General features: G+C 37.8%; 1 protein-coding gene across 7 annotated transcripts in view; it reads left to right on the forward strand.

The window, feature by feature from the left end:
* The window catches only part of LOC112139758 (neurexin-2), a 165,670-nt gene that overhangs the window by 53,354 nt on the left and 96,746 nt on the right, over window positions 1-15,570 (forward strand). For all 7 annotated transcript variants that reach the window (XM_024262609.2, XM_024262605.2, XM_024262630.2 and 4 more), the window contains 2 exons: window positions 193-354; window positions 13,172-13,601. In XM_024262609.2, the coding sequence (XP_024118377.1) occupies window positions 193-354; window positions 13,172-13,601 (592 nt within the window). The remainder of the gene's footprint in view (window positions 1-192; window positions 355-13,171; window positions 13,602-15,570) is intronic.

The following is a 15,570-nucleotide window of genomic DNA, read 5'->3' on the forward strand; positions in this document are numbered from 1 at the left end:
CATCCCCGCTAATATATCAGCAACAGGGATCAGCGGAGATTAGTGAACCCTTCAAAGCTTTTCTTGTAATTGCTTCCAAGAGCCAACATTAAGGCGAGCTCAACTGGAATCCCGAAATGAAGCGTGAAATAATTAGGCCGGCTCTTTCTGTTTGGCTTAAAGTCTCCTCACTGGTCTGCTCCCCGTCTGCAGGTGACCATCCTGGTGGATGGGATTCTCACCACCACCGGCTACACCCAGGAGGACTACACCATGCTCGGCTCGGATGACCTCTTCTACATAGGGGGCAGCCTGAACACCGCCGACCTGCCGGGCTCGCCTGTCAGCAACAACTTCATGGGCTGTCTGAAGGATGTGAGTACGGCTTGACTCAAACACGGTCCGACCTTCCTCGAAAGGCCGCCGTCCTTTAAGTGTGTCAAAAAAAAAACATTGCTATCGATTCTCCCATTGCAGGAAGAAGCTTTCAGCTAATAGGTGCTGCTGCAGAGCATGCATTCATAGATTTCTGCTGTAATCCCCAAAGAGAGCTCTGCTCTAATGTGCATAGCATGCATGCAGTCGCATCTCGTGTTCGGTGCTCCGAATCCTCTCTTTTCCGTCCCCGCTTCCACAGCATTTTCCCTGCAGCTGTCACGTTGATTATCTTCAGAAAGCAGGACAACATCATCCACTTAGCATACAAAGACGCAGAGACAAAGCAATGATTATGGGTTCCTTTGAAATCAATCGAGTTTCATGAAAAAAAGCCATCAAAGTTATTATTTTATAATAATAATATTCTGTTTTTGGAGATTGCCAAGATCGCTGCTCTTCCTCAAAACAAACGGTTTATTCCATTTCACAGACATTGAAAAGGAACAGGTTGGTTTCATAATTGCTTATTAGCTGGGCTCATGCGCTGCTCCTGATCCCCATTAAATCCAGCTGCAGGGGATGCAGCGGCGCGCACGGACCACCAAGGACAGAGCAGACGCATTGCTTGCATTTAGTGTACACAACATACACAGCACAAAAAAATAGGGTGGAAACAACCTGACTGAGCTGAACGTTGTTAGCGAAGCAGCAGGTCGGAGGAGAGCTAACGAGAAGCTTTATTATGTGTGGGAACAGGAGCTCGGCCGTTTACACACACCGCTATGTGATCTTGTTTAAAGTAGTTCAATAATTGATTTTTGCTGGAGACTCTGGCTTTAGTGCTCGACTGGAGGTGCTGCGAGTAAGATATCTTCGTCGTTAGACATCTAGCTTTCTAATGTGTACACTACAGACCAAAAATCTCTTATTTTTATCGATTTAATAGGGTTTTTATTGTATTGTTTTTTTTTTAAATACTACAATGACTCCTAAACTTAATGGAGTGATGCAGATTTTATCCCTTGACACCTATGGATGCTAATATGATGCCTCCAAAATTACCTCATGAGAGAAAAACCTACAAGATTAATTTTTTCATAGATGGAAATATATTCAGGCATCAAGGGGTTAAATGTTTAATGCTTTGAGGGTTCAAAATTGAAATGAACATTAAGTGGATTAAAATATTTCTTATTGGTGTTTCCTTGTCACGTGATATTTTACAACTGACACATTTCCAGATCACATTGAGGTCATTTTAGCACTTTCTTCTTTTGGGCTTTCAATCCTTCATTTTTGCAATGCTTTGATAATCTAAATTAATCAATTTTACTTATTTATTTTTGAATTTTAACAAGAAAAAAAATAATTGCAAGAAAGATTCCCTTACTGTTTCTGTTTTTCTTTCAAATGTATTTTCTGGGCTCACCTCTGGGGCTTGCCTGAGGACATGACTGAAGGTGATCCACTGATAAAGGAAAAGTTTTTTTTAATTAACTTTGGGAAACATAACAGAACTTTTTAACTCCTAATGAGGCTGCAACTCTGTGATGGACTGGCTGACCATCCAAGGCGTACCCCACGATATGTAAAAACATAAAAAATCTAATACTATAAGCTACTGAATATTAAAATCAATTGTACCTTTTTAATAAAAATGTGACCAATTTAGACATTTTAAATGAACCCTCATTAATTATTAGACAGAGTTAGAACACTTGATTTAATCTGGATCCCAACAACCTGCAAACACCCTGGTCTTGTCTCGAGTATTTAACCTCCTGTCGGGTCATTAGTCCGTTTAGAGTCCACGTGTCTGTCAAAGGTCTATCCAACCCTGCTGAGGGTCACTGGGGTCAATAAAATGAAGGAGTTGGAGCACCTGGATAAGGAGATGAAGGTCTTTGTAGCAGATGGTTGATGTGTGGTGCCGTTTTTTTTTTTTTTTCGCAACATGTTTTGTGGCCTTTTCCTAAATGCTCCAGTAATTACAGGCTTCAGGCTCTGTGTCTTTTTTTTATTAACTCCACAACTGGTTATTACGTAGACATTCATCTGCACATGTGCAGTACTAGCAAGGAATCTTGTCATGGAATACCACACTAATGTTATATATTTTAACAGAACAAATAAATAAAAGTTCCGATATACTGTGACTGTTTATTTAATTGGGACATGGATTATTTTGGGTTTCAAACCTTGGGATGATATATCCTTGAGATTTGGGACACTCAAATGTTTCAAGATAGTTTTATCTAAAGTTTCAAAGAGAACACCCTCTGGAGTTCCAAAAAGTGAAGAGTAATTTGTCTTAAGTGATGAAGGCAGCTCTTGTTTCATCAGTTGAATATGGCGACGGTTCCTCCGAGGCGTGTCACGGATTTGAGTGTGTATGATGAGGTGTTGTCTCTTTTTTTCAAAGTCTTTTCCCTTTTTGACTTTCAATCGGACAATATTTGGTGGTAGAAATGTTTTGACAGAGTATCTAGAGTCATAGTACTTTGACTTTGCATCCCACTTCTGACACCAAGAGGGATTTTCCTAAATACCCCAAAAATATCCACCTCAAAGTAACTGTTCTGTCTTCTTTATATGCTTGTGTTCGTTACACTGTCACAACCAACTGCATACATTCAACATGAACACTGCTGTGTATTCGGTACACACAACTTTGACTTCCAAAAGGTTTGACATTATCTTCACGGCCTCATGGCACAACAGAAGAGACCTCTGCCTGTCCCTGCTGATGTCAGTAAACATGTTTGCCCTCACTGACACTTTGTGATCTTTTGTGACCCTTTATAGACCTTGGGTGTCTCATGAGGGCTGCATTGTCTCAACAATGTCTTCAGATATGTCATCGATAACAAGTTAGCACTAACGCTAGCAAATGCTCAATGGGAAATGTAGAAAAAGCATTAAAAAGAAGCAGATGTATAAAAAATATCATTATTTTTAAAATGTATTGCATTTTACAAAAAACTGAAAAATAATACTTAGATGCAGTGTTCAAAAATTTAGAAATTTGCTTCAAAATAAAGAATCAAAAACCTTCAAGGCTTTGAGGTTTTCCAAAGACAGCAGCCTGAAGTATCTGGTGGTCAACTGAAGTTATAGCATCGTCTGAACTGTTCGATTTTACTCTCAATCCTATTGGGGGAATAGCACTTAAGGAAAAAAGCAGCTTGGTAATTATATATATAGTGGCTGTTTTTGTTCATTAATAGTTATTAATTGCATATGAGATTTAAAATTTTAATTAAAATTGCAACATTTCTGAAGACTTCTTGTGAAAAGGAGTCAAATATTTGTTTGAAAAAAGACTCCTGGCTATACTATGAGAATGTAAAAACAATTATCTGTAATATAGGTAATTGAAGTTAATTAACTTTACATTTCATTGTTAGTAACTAATTTTACATTAGAAGAGATCAAATGTCTTGTACTCCTTGTTTGTTGTTTACAGTTTAGCCTCTGTTGAGACAAGACTCTTAAGCCTCTCTCTACTGAGTGGACCGGTCCGGTAAGGAGAAGTACAGTACAGTCCAGTTAATTCTGGTGAGCATTTCCACTCAATAAGGCCTTGCTCCCATTGACTGGTTTGTTTCACGGCACATGCGTGGTGTAGACAACTAGCATGTCATTGTGTCATTGTAGTGCGACGAAAAGCAACAAGCTAAGAACGATGCCGCCGTAAAGAGGAAAACGGAATTGCTAGCTTAGCGGTATATTGATACTTGTTAATGCTGTTAAGAGGAAAATGTAATTGTTAGCTTGGTACTATATTGACACTTTCTAATGCTTTAAAGATTAAAACGGAATCGCTAGCTTGGTGCTATATTGACACTTTCTAGCACTTTGAAGAGGAAAATGGAATTGCTAGCTTAGCGCTATATTCATGCTTTCTGTAAAGAGGAAAACGGAATTGCTAGCTTAGCGGTATATTGATACTTGTTAATGCTGTTAAGAGGAAAATGTAATTGTTAGCTTGGTACTATATTGATGCTTTCTAATGCTTTAAAGATTAAAACGGAATCGCTAGCTTGGTGCTATATTGGAACTCTCTAGCACTTTAAAGAGGAAAATGGAATTGCTAGCTTAGCGCTATATTGTGTGCTTTCTGTAAAGAGGAAAATTGAATTGCTAGCTTAGCGCTATATTGTGTGCTTTCTGTAAAGAGGAAAATTGAATTGCTAGCTTAGCGCTATATTGATGTTTTCTGTAAAGAGGAAAATTGAATTGCTAGCTTAGTGCTATATTGACGCTTTTTAATGCTATAAAGAGGAGCACGGAAACGCTAGTGTAGTGCTATATTGATGCTTTCTAATGCCGTATAAAGGAAAAAGGCTAGCTTAGCGCTATATTGACATTTTCCAATGTTGTCTTTACTTTCTGCCAATCAACGGGTGGAAACAGTGACTCCGCCCCAACCGTCCCGTTCCATCAAGAGGAACTGTTTAATGAATACAATGGGTACGCTCAAAATAATGGACTGGGCTGTACTGTACCGGAGTGCTCAGTGGAAACAAGGCTTTAAAGACCCACTCCAATGAAAATGGTCGGCTCATGATAGAGGACATATATAAAAACAAACAAACAAAAAAAATTGCACATCTGAGTGTTTTTTTTTTTCAAAGCAAAATGAACCAGATGAAAAATGCAGTTAATCTGAGGGATAGCGGGATATCAGTGGAGGCTTACTTCTGTGCCAACAGCACAATTCAGAGGCAAATTTCTAAAGAACTTCTGCCACACAGCCCAAACTTTGCCCTAGAAAATTACACAAGTTTTTTGATTTTGCATAAAAATAGTATAACCATAATTAAAAGACCACTGGAAATCATTTAGCAATAGATCAAAAGATGATTCCAGTGGGAGTTTGAAAGCTAGCAGTCAGCATGCTAATGGTAGCATTTAGCCCTTTACAGTGACTTAGTGTGGCTTTTGTGAGCCTCCAGCCAGTCGATTCAAAAATGGTTCAGACCACTCACTACGTTTATGGAAACATAATGCTTTTCAGGAAACCACAACAAAAAGAATTTGTTACTGTTGGGCTCCCATTTGTTATTACAGAATGTCACAGAAGGATTTTAAAGCACACGTGCAAATGTTGAGCTTTTGAGTCGGCAGTTTACATAATTGCCTTGTCCTCTGCATCAACCAAAAATAACAAAAAAAGGATTTTTTTTTTTTTTTTTATGGTGAGAATTTATATTCCTCCGTCGATGCTGCCAAAGCTGCAACCTCCGCTCTGTAGGCGGTGGAGCTGGTGCTGGTTCAGACCTAGTGCTGTGCATACTCACCCAAAATACAGTAGAGGATGTGCTGGGATGAAGTTGTGAGAACGGTTTAAGAGTTCTGATCATGAGTGGGGACGCTGGCACACGCCATATGAGGTCGTCCCCTTGGGGGGAACCCAGCCAGGTTCCAAAGTGTGGAAATCCAGGCCAGGAGTTTTGACTCTGTCGACGATCGAGAGGCGTGGGCTTGTGTGGAAACCAGAAATAGGCCACAAACACCGTATCCGACACCAGGAGGCTACGAAAAAGTGAGCGATGAGAAAAATATTCCTTGTGCAAGCAGCAGATCTATTTGGGAAGTCTTATTTTTTTCTTTAGACAGAGAGTGTGCTCAGTGACTAATGCGTTCAGACGTTACACGATAACAGATGTGAGCGCTGCTGGATGAAGGGGGGGGCATCGGGTTCATCAGGTGCGGGAGAAATAATGGCCGCTTTCAGACGGATGTCACGCCTGCAGCAGCAGAAACCTGCGCAAGACAGATCTGCCTTTGAAGCCAGAGAGTTTGCGGTGCGAGCTCACAGGATGTCCCGCACCGCGTCGCTCCTGTTCGTTAATGCCTCAGTGATTGCGCCTAATTTGGTGATGGAGGTTGTTAGCGACGGAGAAGGTTCTTAATTCTCAAAGTGCTGTTATTCTTCACAGCTTGAGCATTAATGACACAAGTAATTTGTCAGTTGACTCTAGAGTTGCTTTATTCTTCTGTCTTCTATAATCCTTGTCACACACAGCAAGCAACTGAATCTGTGAAATAGGATTCCACTTCCTGTATTGTCCTTTGGCTTATATAATAGTTCTGTAGAGGTCACAGTGTTTTTTTTTTTATAGCCATCTGCACACATTTGTTGTCTTGTTGGTTGTAAAACGCCAACATGCTGCTCGGCTCTTTCATGACCATCTTGATCGGCTTCCCCCCTTTTTCAAACTGCGTGTTGCACCAATTTGCGGACGGTCAGTCCCACCATCTGATTTGTCTGATAATTAGTCACAGCAAAGCGGCATAAAAGCGTGATATTGGCTCTGCTGCGAGTGCTCTGTTGCAGTGTGGTGGTGTGTCACCTCGGGCAGCTGCAGAGTGAAGTGGCAGATAACCGAGGGCTCGGGGTGACTTACAGCTGATACAAAACGAGACAAGCAAGGCTGTGTCCTGCTGCGCATATTGATGAAGCCAGAATCAAAGGAAGACGAGGGAAAATAATAACACAAACACACACAGGAAGGGGGGAAAAAGGGGGATTTAGTCAGTGTGCTTTCACTTTAAACTGTTTTTTTTTAGCCTGCTATGAGTCATTATTTATTTTGAACAATCTGTATTCCAGTCGATATGAATTATCAAACCGATGGCAAGGCATTCAGGAAATACACAAATGTGGCTTTGCTTTCTGAATGTTGACAAGGTGGTAAATGCAAAACCTAAAATGTTTTACTTCCATTCTGTCAACACCAGCAGCTAAAGGAAGTTATTCCTTCGAACAGTTGAAGCCTCCAATCTCCTATATTGCTTATATGTTGTAGAGCAGAAAGGTTCGACAAGGTGGGAAATACTCAGCTTTCACACCTTCATATAGTTTAAGTGTAATTTATTACTCACCTGCTCACTAATGTGACTTAATGAGCAGAAATGAGAAATGCTAATTGATCAAGAAATAGGTTGGAAAAAATAAATATTTGTGGGGAAAATCAATATAAAACAACATATTTTTACCACATGACACTAAATGCTCTTTCTTACTAGAGCTGGGTGATATGGAATTATAAGGCAATAACGATATATATAACAATGTAAACCAAATAACTATATTTGTTAAATTTGAACCCCATAAATTGCAGTCACCAAATCACCAATCAACACTTTTATCAAACTTTTTGTTGCTGCCATAACTAAACCAAAACTAAACGTTACACGAAGAAGATTAGTAACATTGAGCGTGTCGTGTGTCTCGCGTTCGTTTATCTTGTGCGCAGACAATAGAAGTGGAATGGTAAAAAAAGAATAAGTAAGTGGTTAAATGCAAACATTTACTCACCTGTCAGACTTTTACTCACCAAAAAAGGAGAAAAGGCTGCAACTATTGAGTGAAAAGTATCACGATAGACTCTTCTATCAAGAAAAAGCTCTTTTGCGAAATCTATAATTATCGTTTTATTGCCAAGCCCTAAATGTTTCTACTTTTAAGTAAAGAAGAGGTACAGTGAAAGGCAATATGCATTTGAGACATGGTTCGCTAACGCTCCAAAGCCTCCTCTGGAGTCCCACACAGTCTATACATGACATGAAATGACCCACAATCAGAATAAAATGTTTGCACACACCACGATCAGATCATCAATCGGCATAACCCACCTATCTTGATCGGAAGAAAATTTTGATCAAAATAATAGTAATAATAATAATAATCTTTATTTATATAGCACATTTCAAGATAAGTGCTTCACAATAAAACACAAAGTAAAATACAGAATATAAAAAAGGATTTAAAAACAGAATAAAGAATTTTAAAAAGATGTGTCTTTATCTGAATGAGTCAGATCGGGTGAAAGTGGCTTGTTTACATGACGCATTTGATCAAGTGTCTTTTCCTCAAAAAAAAAAAGCCAATTTCTTGATTTTCTTTGTGATTTTCTGTCTCTCGTTGTTCAAACGAATCTACAATTAAGATGACAGAATGGGCAAACTTACAAAATCAGCAAGGAATCAAACACTTGCTTATTTCCTGCACTGTAATGGGCTTTTCTTTTATACACTTATTAAAATTGGTTTGTGGTGCTAAAACCGTCTTGAGACATGCGTAGCAAAAGTAAAATATGGTGTTTTAATTGTATTATATGAAAGTGATAGATTTTAGGTTTTTGTTGTTGCAATGAGAGTAAAAAATTTGCTAATATGTAAGCTAAGTGTCAGTATAGCCTTTTTTAAAACTGCAGGAGTTGGTGAGCTGACATTTGAAATCAATGCACAATTTAATTTTAGTTCTTTGTTTTATATTTTGATCATTTACAACCCTGGTTCAAAATGTCAGTAAGAGCTACTCTCCATGGTTTACTAGCTAGTAAAACTAGCTAGCTAGCATAACTAACTAGCTAGAATTGGCAGCTAGCGCTCTTCTCCACTTTATATTGTTTTTAATCCTCACTCTTCGAAAAATAAAAAATATTTCAGGATAGATCCTTCCGATTTATCCTGAAATATTATTATTCCTACTTTTGTCTGCTTTAATTTTTCATGGGGGTGTCAGGTGGGGGCTTTTCTAAAATGTAGAGAAAAATGTCTCCAAAGTTCTGCCCTTGGCTGTTAAACGAAACTTGTAAAATGAATCACAAGAACCCAAAACTTCAATTTTCTTTTCATAACTTTATTGTTATAAGTTTTAGTAATTTACAACCCTGGTTCACAATGTTTTTAAAAGCTAGCTAGCATTTCCAGCTAGCACTCTCCTCCACTTTAGATTGTTTTGCTCTTCACCCTTTCAAAAAATTCAACATTTTTGATCTACCCTGAAATATTATTATTATTTCTTTTGTATGCTGTCATTTTTCTTGGGGGATGTCAGGTGTAGAGATGTAGAGAAAAATGTCTCCATAGTTTTGCACTTTGCCATTAAAAGAGACTTGAGACTGGATGCTGTGAAATGAATCACAAGAACCCAAAACTTCAATTTTCTTTTCATAACTTTGTCATTTTTATGAGGTGAAATATTTGCTGAATGAAATTCTTAGAAACTGATGGCTTGTGCCATTCTGGAGCAGAAAGTCTGGCGTGAGTCACCATGTTGTATTACTGTCTTGGCCTTTCAAATATTGTGGTTTAAAACCATGAATTACACAAAAGGAGCTAAAAAGAAAAGAAAAAAAAACACTGACTAGTCTATTACCACAACTGTTGTGGATCTTTGTCTAAAGAAATGTATTTGACTTTTACCTTTACTGGTGAGACTTTTTATATTTTATGCAATTTCGGCTTCTTCAGTTTTGCATTATGGGCTGTCTTTAGTTCCATTTAAAATACTTGTGATTTTTGTTTTCTTTTTCACACACAAAAAAGAATTTATGACACTTTTGCCTATTATTTAGATGTAATCTTTGCTGGTTAGTCCTCTGCATTCTGGTTATAGTGAACCATATCAGGGTTCACTTGCAAACAAAACAAAGACCCCCGTGATCAGACAGGTCAGGTTTTCAGTCTTCAGCTGGTATTGATGGTGTTCAGTTCTAATCACAAGTTCTGTTCCCTTGTAAAACTAAGCTTTTAACTAATTAAAAGAACTTTTTTCGTATTTTTAAAAAAGTCTTAACTTAGTCTAAGTTTTAGTCTTGCCTGTGGCTGGTGTCTACCACCTTTGAATCATTAAAATCTCTTCTCAAAGCTTCTGGTTTTGTTTTGTTCTGTTAGGATAAGACTGTTTATATATATATATATATATATATATATATATAGATCCTATTAGCTTTTACACACTTGGGTGTGGGAAGTGTCTTTTCTGTGTTTGACCCACCCCCCGAGGGAGCGGTGAGCTGCTGTCACAGCTGCACTTAGGAACCATTTGGTGGTTTAACCCAGTGTTCTTTAGTGGAACACTAGCACTCCATGAGGGATTGTCAGGTGTATATTGAGAATGGAGGAAAATTTGCTATATTTTGTCCAGTGAGGTTACACTGTGGAGTAGTGGTTAGCCCTACAGTGAGAAGGTTCAAATCCCGACTGGAACCTTTCTATGTGGAGTATGCGTCGGATTTCCCTGGATCTCTGGCTTCCTCCCACAGTTCAAAAATGTGTTTCATAGATTAAGTGATGACTCTAAATTGTCCCTATGGGCGCATAAGAGATAGATAGATAGATAGATAGATAGATAGATAGATAGATAGATAGATAGATAGATAGGGTCTTTAATAATCCCTTAGGAAATTTAAATGTGGTCATCTGCTGACAATCATAAAAACATACACACATAAAGGACAATAAGAACAACAGGAGTCATAGATTTAAAAACAAAATTAAAAGATTAAAAACTAAATTAAAATTACAGGAATAAATAGTTAAATATCAATAGATTAAATAGATTAAAAATGTGTGGATTAAAATAATTAAAAGCTCCTCAGATGCTCAGCCAAAGAATTGTACTGCCGGATGGCGCGAGGAACAAAAGAGTTCTTCATTCTGTCCGTGGAGCAGCGCTGGGACAGCAGTCTGCTGCTGAATGTGCTCCTCCTGCTGGTGAAGGCCTCATGTAGGGGTGGGAGGGATTCCTCATGATGGACCTGAAGACGGCCAGAGTTCTCTGCTCTGCCACCTCCTCCACAGGAGCCAGCTTCAGTCCCACCACAGAGCTTGCCCTCTTTATGATTTTGTTGAGTCTCTGCAACCAGTTTAGAATGTATCCCACCTTTGCCCAACAGTAGCCAGGACAGACTCCAACCCCAAAAGGGATTCAGTGAGTTCTGGAGATGGATAGATTTTCAGTTGAAGGCGTTCCTAATGTTTTTTTATTAAAAAAAAAAAAAAGTAAGTTGACTCAAAAAAGGTTGAAAATCCTCCATTCCTATCCAAATGCTGAGGAGGGAGGTATTAGGTTTTTTGCCTCAATTTAAAGCAAGCAGGTGTTAAACTCCAGGCCTCGAGCTCAAGCTCCTTATTGGCTAAACACACCCAATCCAGGTAATCAGCAGATGAAATTGACAGGATTTCATAAAAACCTGCATGATGCCGGAAAAAAAAATGATTTAATTCCCTGTAAATGTACAGGCGTTAAACATTTAATTATTAAAATAAATCATTTGATTGTCGTAAGATTCATACATTATTCCAGCATAACCGCTTTTAATTTGAAATTTTGGCAACAAATTTAGACCAGTTTATTAAAATTTGTTTGTGACACCAGTAAGTTTTATTTTTTTCCATCATTTGTTGAATGTTTTTGCTGAAGTACCTTCCTTTTTTTAATTTTTCTTAAGCATTTTGGAAAACTTTGCAAAATGGCTGTGGGTAACAAAGCATCTGGTATTTTGGGTTAATTAGATTTCCACCACTCCATCTTCACATTTGATTGCAAACGTATTGGAGCGGCTGCAGCTTAATGCCAGACAACTGGCCTTTGAAATCAACCCGGCGCTGCTGAACGGATGTTCATTTTTCATAAAAATATGATGGAGCTGAAAATCAAAAGCTTTGTTGCTGCTTTAAGTTCATATTTATCAAGTTTACTTGTATAAATAATACATTTTGCACATCACCTTGTAAAGATTGAAGCCTCACATGCGTCCACCCACTGTTTTTGCCTGCTTTGATCTTTCTTTTTTTTCCAACATAAGCACAAAGATGTTTCATTATTCTGTACCAATTACTCTTTCAGACCCTGTTTAAGATGTTCACAGCTCTTTACGCCTAAAGAAAAATCCTCCTAAGGACATGGCTGCAGTCTTCAGTACGTCATGTTTTCTTGGGATGATCTAACCATCATTTGGAGGTGGCTGACAAACCTTCAAACCGGCAGATTTAGACACAAAACAGGAAGTAAATATGTGGGAAAATAACGTGTGGTAGTTAAGGTTTGTTCAGCCTTCAGCGCCGGTAAACATCAGGAGACACGAGCAGTCTCAGTGCGTCTAAACAGTTTATTCAATTTATTTCTGCTGAGGTTGATTAAAATCCAATTCAAGTTAGATGATTCCAATTAGGGCTGATTATGGTACCTGTATTTGTAAAAATGGCCCATAAAAGTGATCGATAGATGACATTAGAGGGTTTTTGGAGCCATTTTTTCACAGTTTGGTGTCTGTTAGGAGGGAAACAAAGGAATAGGGCTGTCATTTAAGCAACCGCTTTCTAAAGAAACCTAGTTGCAGGTAAAAACAAATGTGACTCAAACACAAATATTCATAGATAGAATTTTAAGACAAGGAAGGAAGGGGGGAAATGTCTAAGGCGAATAATCCAAGCATCAGCCAAGGTCATCCGTGTCAACTTTAATTATAAAGAAAATGAAAAAATTAAAGTTGAGAGATTTTTTTTTCTCCTAATGAACCTGTTGACTGTACATGAGAACTGGAGTAAGTGCTAGTACCTGCTAGTTCAGAAAAACTTTGAGAAATAAACGGGTATTATTTGGTTGGAGTTTGAAACAAGTCATTTTCTATGGGTGACATCACATTCACTCAGTCCAGTTTACATATACAGCCACTAGAATGAACTGAAGCAAACAAAGCTATAAATTTTACTTTTTCAGATATGCAAATATAATAATCTGTGATCCCCTTGGTGTCACTCTTCTTTAAGTGTTTTTCTTGAACTAAGAAGCAAGATCTTCTGAGTCCTTAAAACAAAATATGCAAGTTTGACACATTTTAATGAATTCACAAGTATATTTTCTATCTGACTCCAGGGTTGACTCATGTTTTTTTTAGTATGTGTTCTTGTGAGTTCTGCTGTGACATATTGATTTGAATATTTATTTCTGACTCATATTCAGCTTTTACAGATAACAAATTGTCCCCCTTTTTTTATTCCTCCTATCTGCTAGGTAATCTACAAGAATAACGAGTTTAGACTGGAACTGTCACGGCTGGCTGAGCAGCGGGACCCCAGGATCAGTATCCATGGTGACCTGGTATTCAACTGCGAGAGCGTGGAAGCCCTGGAGCCGGTCACCTTCGACACCCCGTCTGCCTTCCTGACGTTGCCCAGGTGGAACACCAAGAAGACGGGAGCCATCTCTTTTGACTTCCGCACCAGCGAGCCCAGCGGGCTGCTGCTGTTCAGCCACGGCAGCCTGCACGGAGCGCAGCCCGACCGCAAGCCCCGCGCCGACTTCTTCGCCGTCGAGCTGCTGGACGGACTCCTCTACCTCGTCATGGACATGGGCTCGGGCAGCATCAAGGTCAAAGCCAGCGATAAGCGGCTGGATAATGGCGAGTGGTGCCATGTGGACTTCCAGAGGAAGGGGCGCAGCGGTGAGATAATTTGATGCATTTCTGGGGGGTGGGGGGGAGCTTCTGTCTCCTCCTGTCTTTCTCCAGTTTGAGCTGAGGAGCAAAGTGAGCTCCGAGCTGTGAAATCACCGTATGCCAGTGTGGACGCAGCGACAGCCGCAGACTCGCAAGGAAACATTCATGCATATTAGCTTTTAATTATAACGGTATTTTTAGCTGCTATTACCCACAACCCCATACCAGGAAAAACTCAAAGCCTTTGTCACATGCATCATCAGTGAACCCAGAATGTTTCATAGATTGTCTAAAATGTATTTTTTTCTAATTTCAGGTTGACAATTTATGGAAACATATTGTATTAGTAAAAAAAAAGGCTATTTTTCTTTCAATTTTTTTGTTTTCATGCTATTTTTTTAAGAACTACAAACAGACTAACCATCAACCTCATCTGCTCATGAAAACTATATAACCGTGTCCGAATTCCTTCCCTACTCACTATATAATGTGTTCGTCATTTTGTAGTTCTGTACAAATCTACAATTCCAAAGTTGTGTGTCCTAGAAATGTCCCAGAAGTCTTTGCAAAAACCAGTGTGGATCAATGCTCACTATATTAGCAAATAAGGACCACAATGCATTGCGTTTGAACAATTTTTTGCCAAAAAAAAAAAAAAAATTAAATGTAATTTAAATAAACCATCCACATTTTCATCCTCAGAACAGAGTGGAGTCATAAATAGACGTTCATTTGATTCGATTTTTACTGCGTGAAATCGGTGACTTCATACTTGCCGTTTAAAAAAAATGGTATGAGGATGATGTCCTTTTTTTTTTAATAATTGTTTTGTTTTTTTGTGATTTCTTTTTTCTGCAATCATTTTTTTAATTTTTGAGTTTGTTTTTCATGATATTTTTCAAGATATTTTTTGAATGATTTTTGATCATTTTTTGTTTGTTTATAAAAAAGTTAAATTTTATAATTTGAGAACATTTTTAAAATAAAACATTAGAGATAATTTTTTATTCAATATTTTTTTCATGTTTTTTGAGATACTTTTTCAATGATTTTGAGATATTTTTTTAGATATTTAATTTCACTTTTGAGAACATTTTTAAAATATTTTTTTGATACTTTTTTTGTTTTTTCAAGAATTATTTTGTTATTTTTCTTGCAATTTTTGTAACCATTTTTGAGATTTTTTTTTGTCTTGTTTTTCGAGATACTTTTTAAATTCCTTTCAATATATATATATTTAAATTCATTTTATGTTAGTTGAGTTTTTTTTGTTATTTTTCACAATGATTTTCAGGATAGTTTTTTCGGGAGTGGTTGTTTTTTTCCATTTGAGAGTTTTTAAGATAGTTATCAAGATAATTTCTTTGTTTTTTGAGATATCTTTTTTTCTAACTTTTCATATTTTTTTCTGTTTTCCAAACTTTTTTAAACGTTTTTCCTAAAGGGAGAATATTAAAACATGCTGGCTCCCACTTAGAGGAAGTGTCATGATATTAGTGACTTCTGTGGAGTTTGTTTCAACAATAATGTTCCCTTGTGCGGTTTTTAGGGTTTATTTATTGTGATTTACTGAGTGATTGGTATCATTTGTCTGGGATGTTCTTGTGTACTTCATCAACGGTCCCCACCGTCCTCTGCAGCTTCACGTGGATCAACATCAAGGCAAACCTCAAAGCTCAGAACAGGCGGATTCTCTTTATTGACATTTATCTCTCATTTCTGCATCACAACAAATAAAAGTAAACCGTTCATACTGGACAGCATAACAAATACTTCCCCAATGTTTTAGTCTGCAAAGTTAGACTGGTGATAAACACATAAACAACACAGGTCTATTTGGAATTTTTATTTTCGGGTCGTCTTATAGTTTTCATGATCAGATGAGGTCTGTGCTCCAGCCTGTTTGTAGTTTTTAAAAAACAATCTTTTAAAATCCCACAAAGACATTGTTCTGTTAAAAAGCCGAACTCTTTCC

This window comes from Oryzias melastigma, linkage group LG14 (genome assembly GCF_002922805.2).
Source record: "Oryzias melastigma strain HK-1 linkage group LG14, ASM292280v2, whole genome shotgun sequence".
Taxonomy (NCBI): domain Eukaryota; kingdom Metazoa; phylum Chordata; class Actinopteri; order Beloniformes; family Adrianichthyidae; genus Oryzias; species Oryzias melastigma.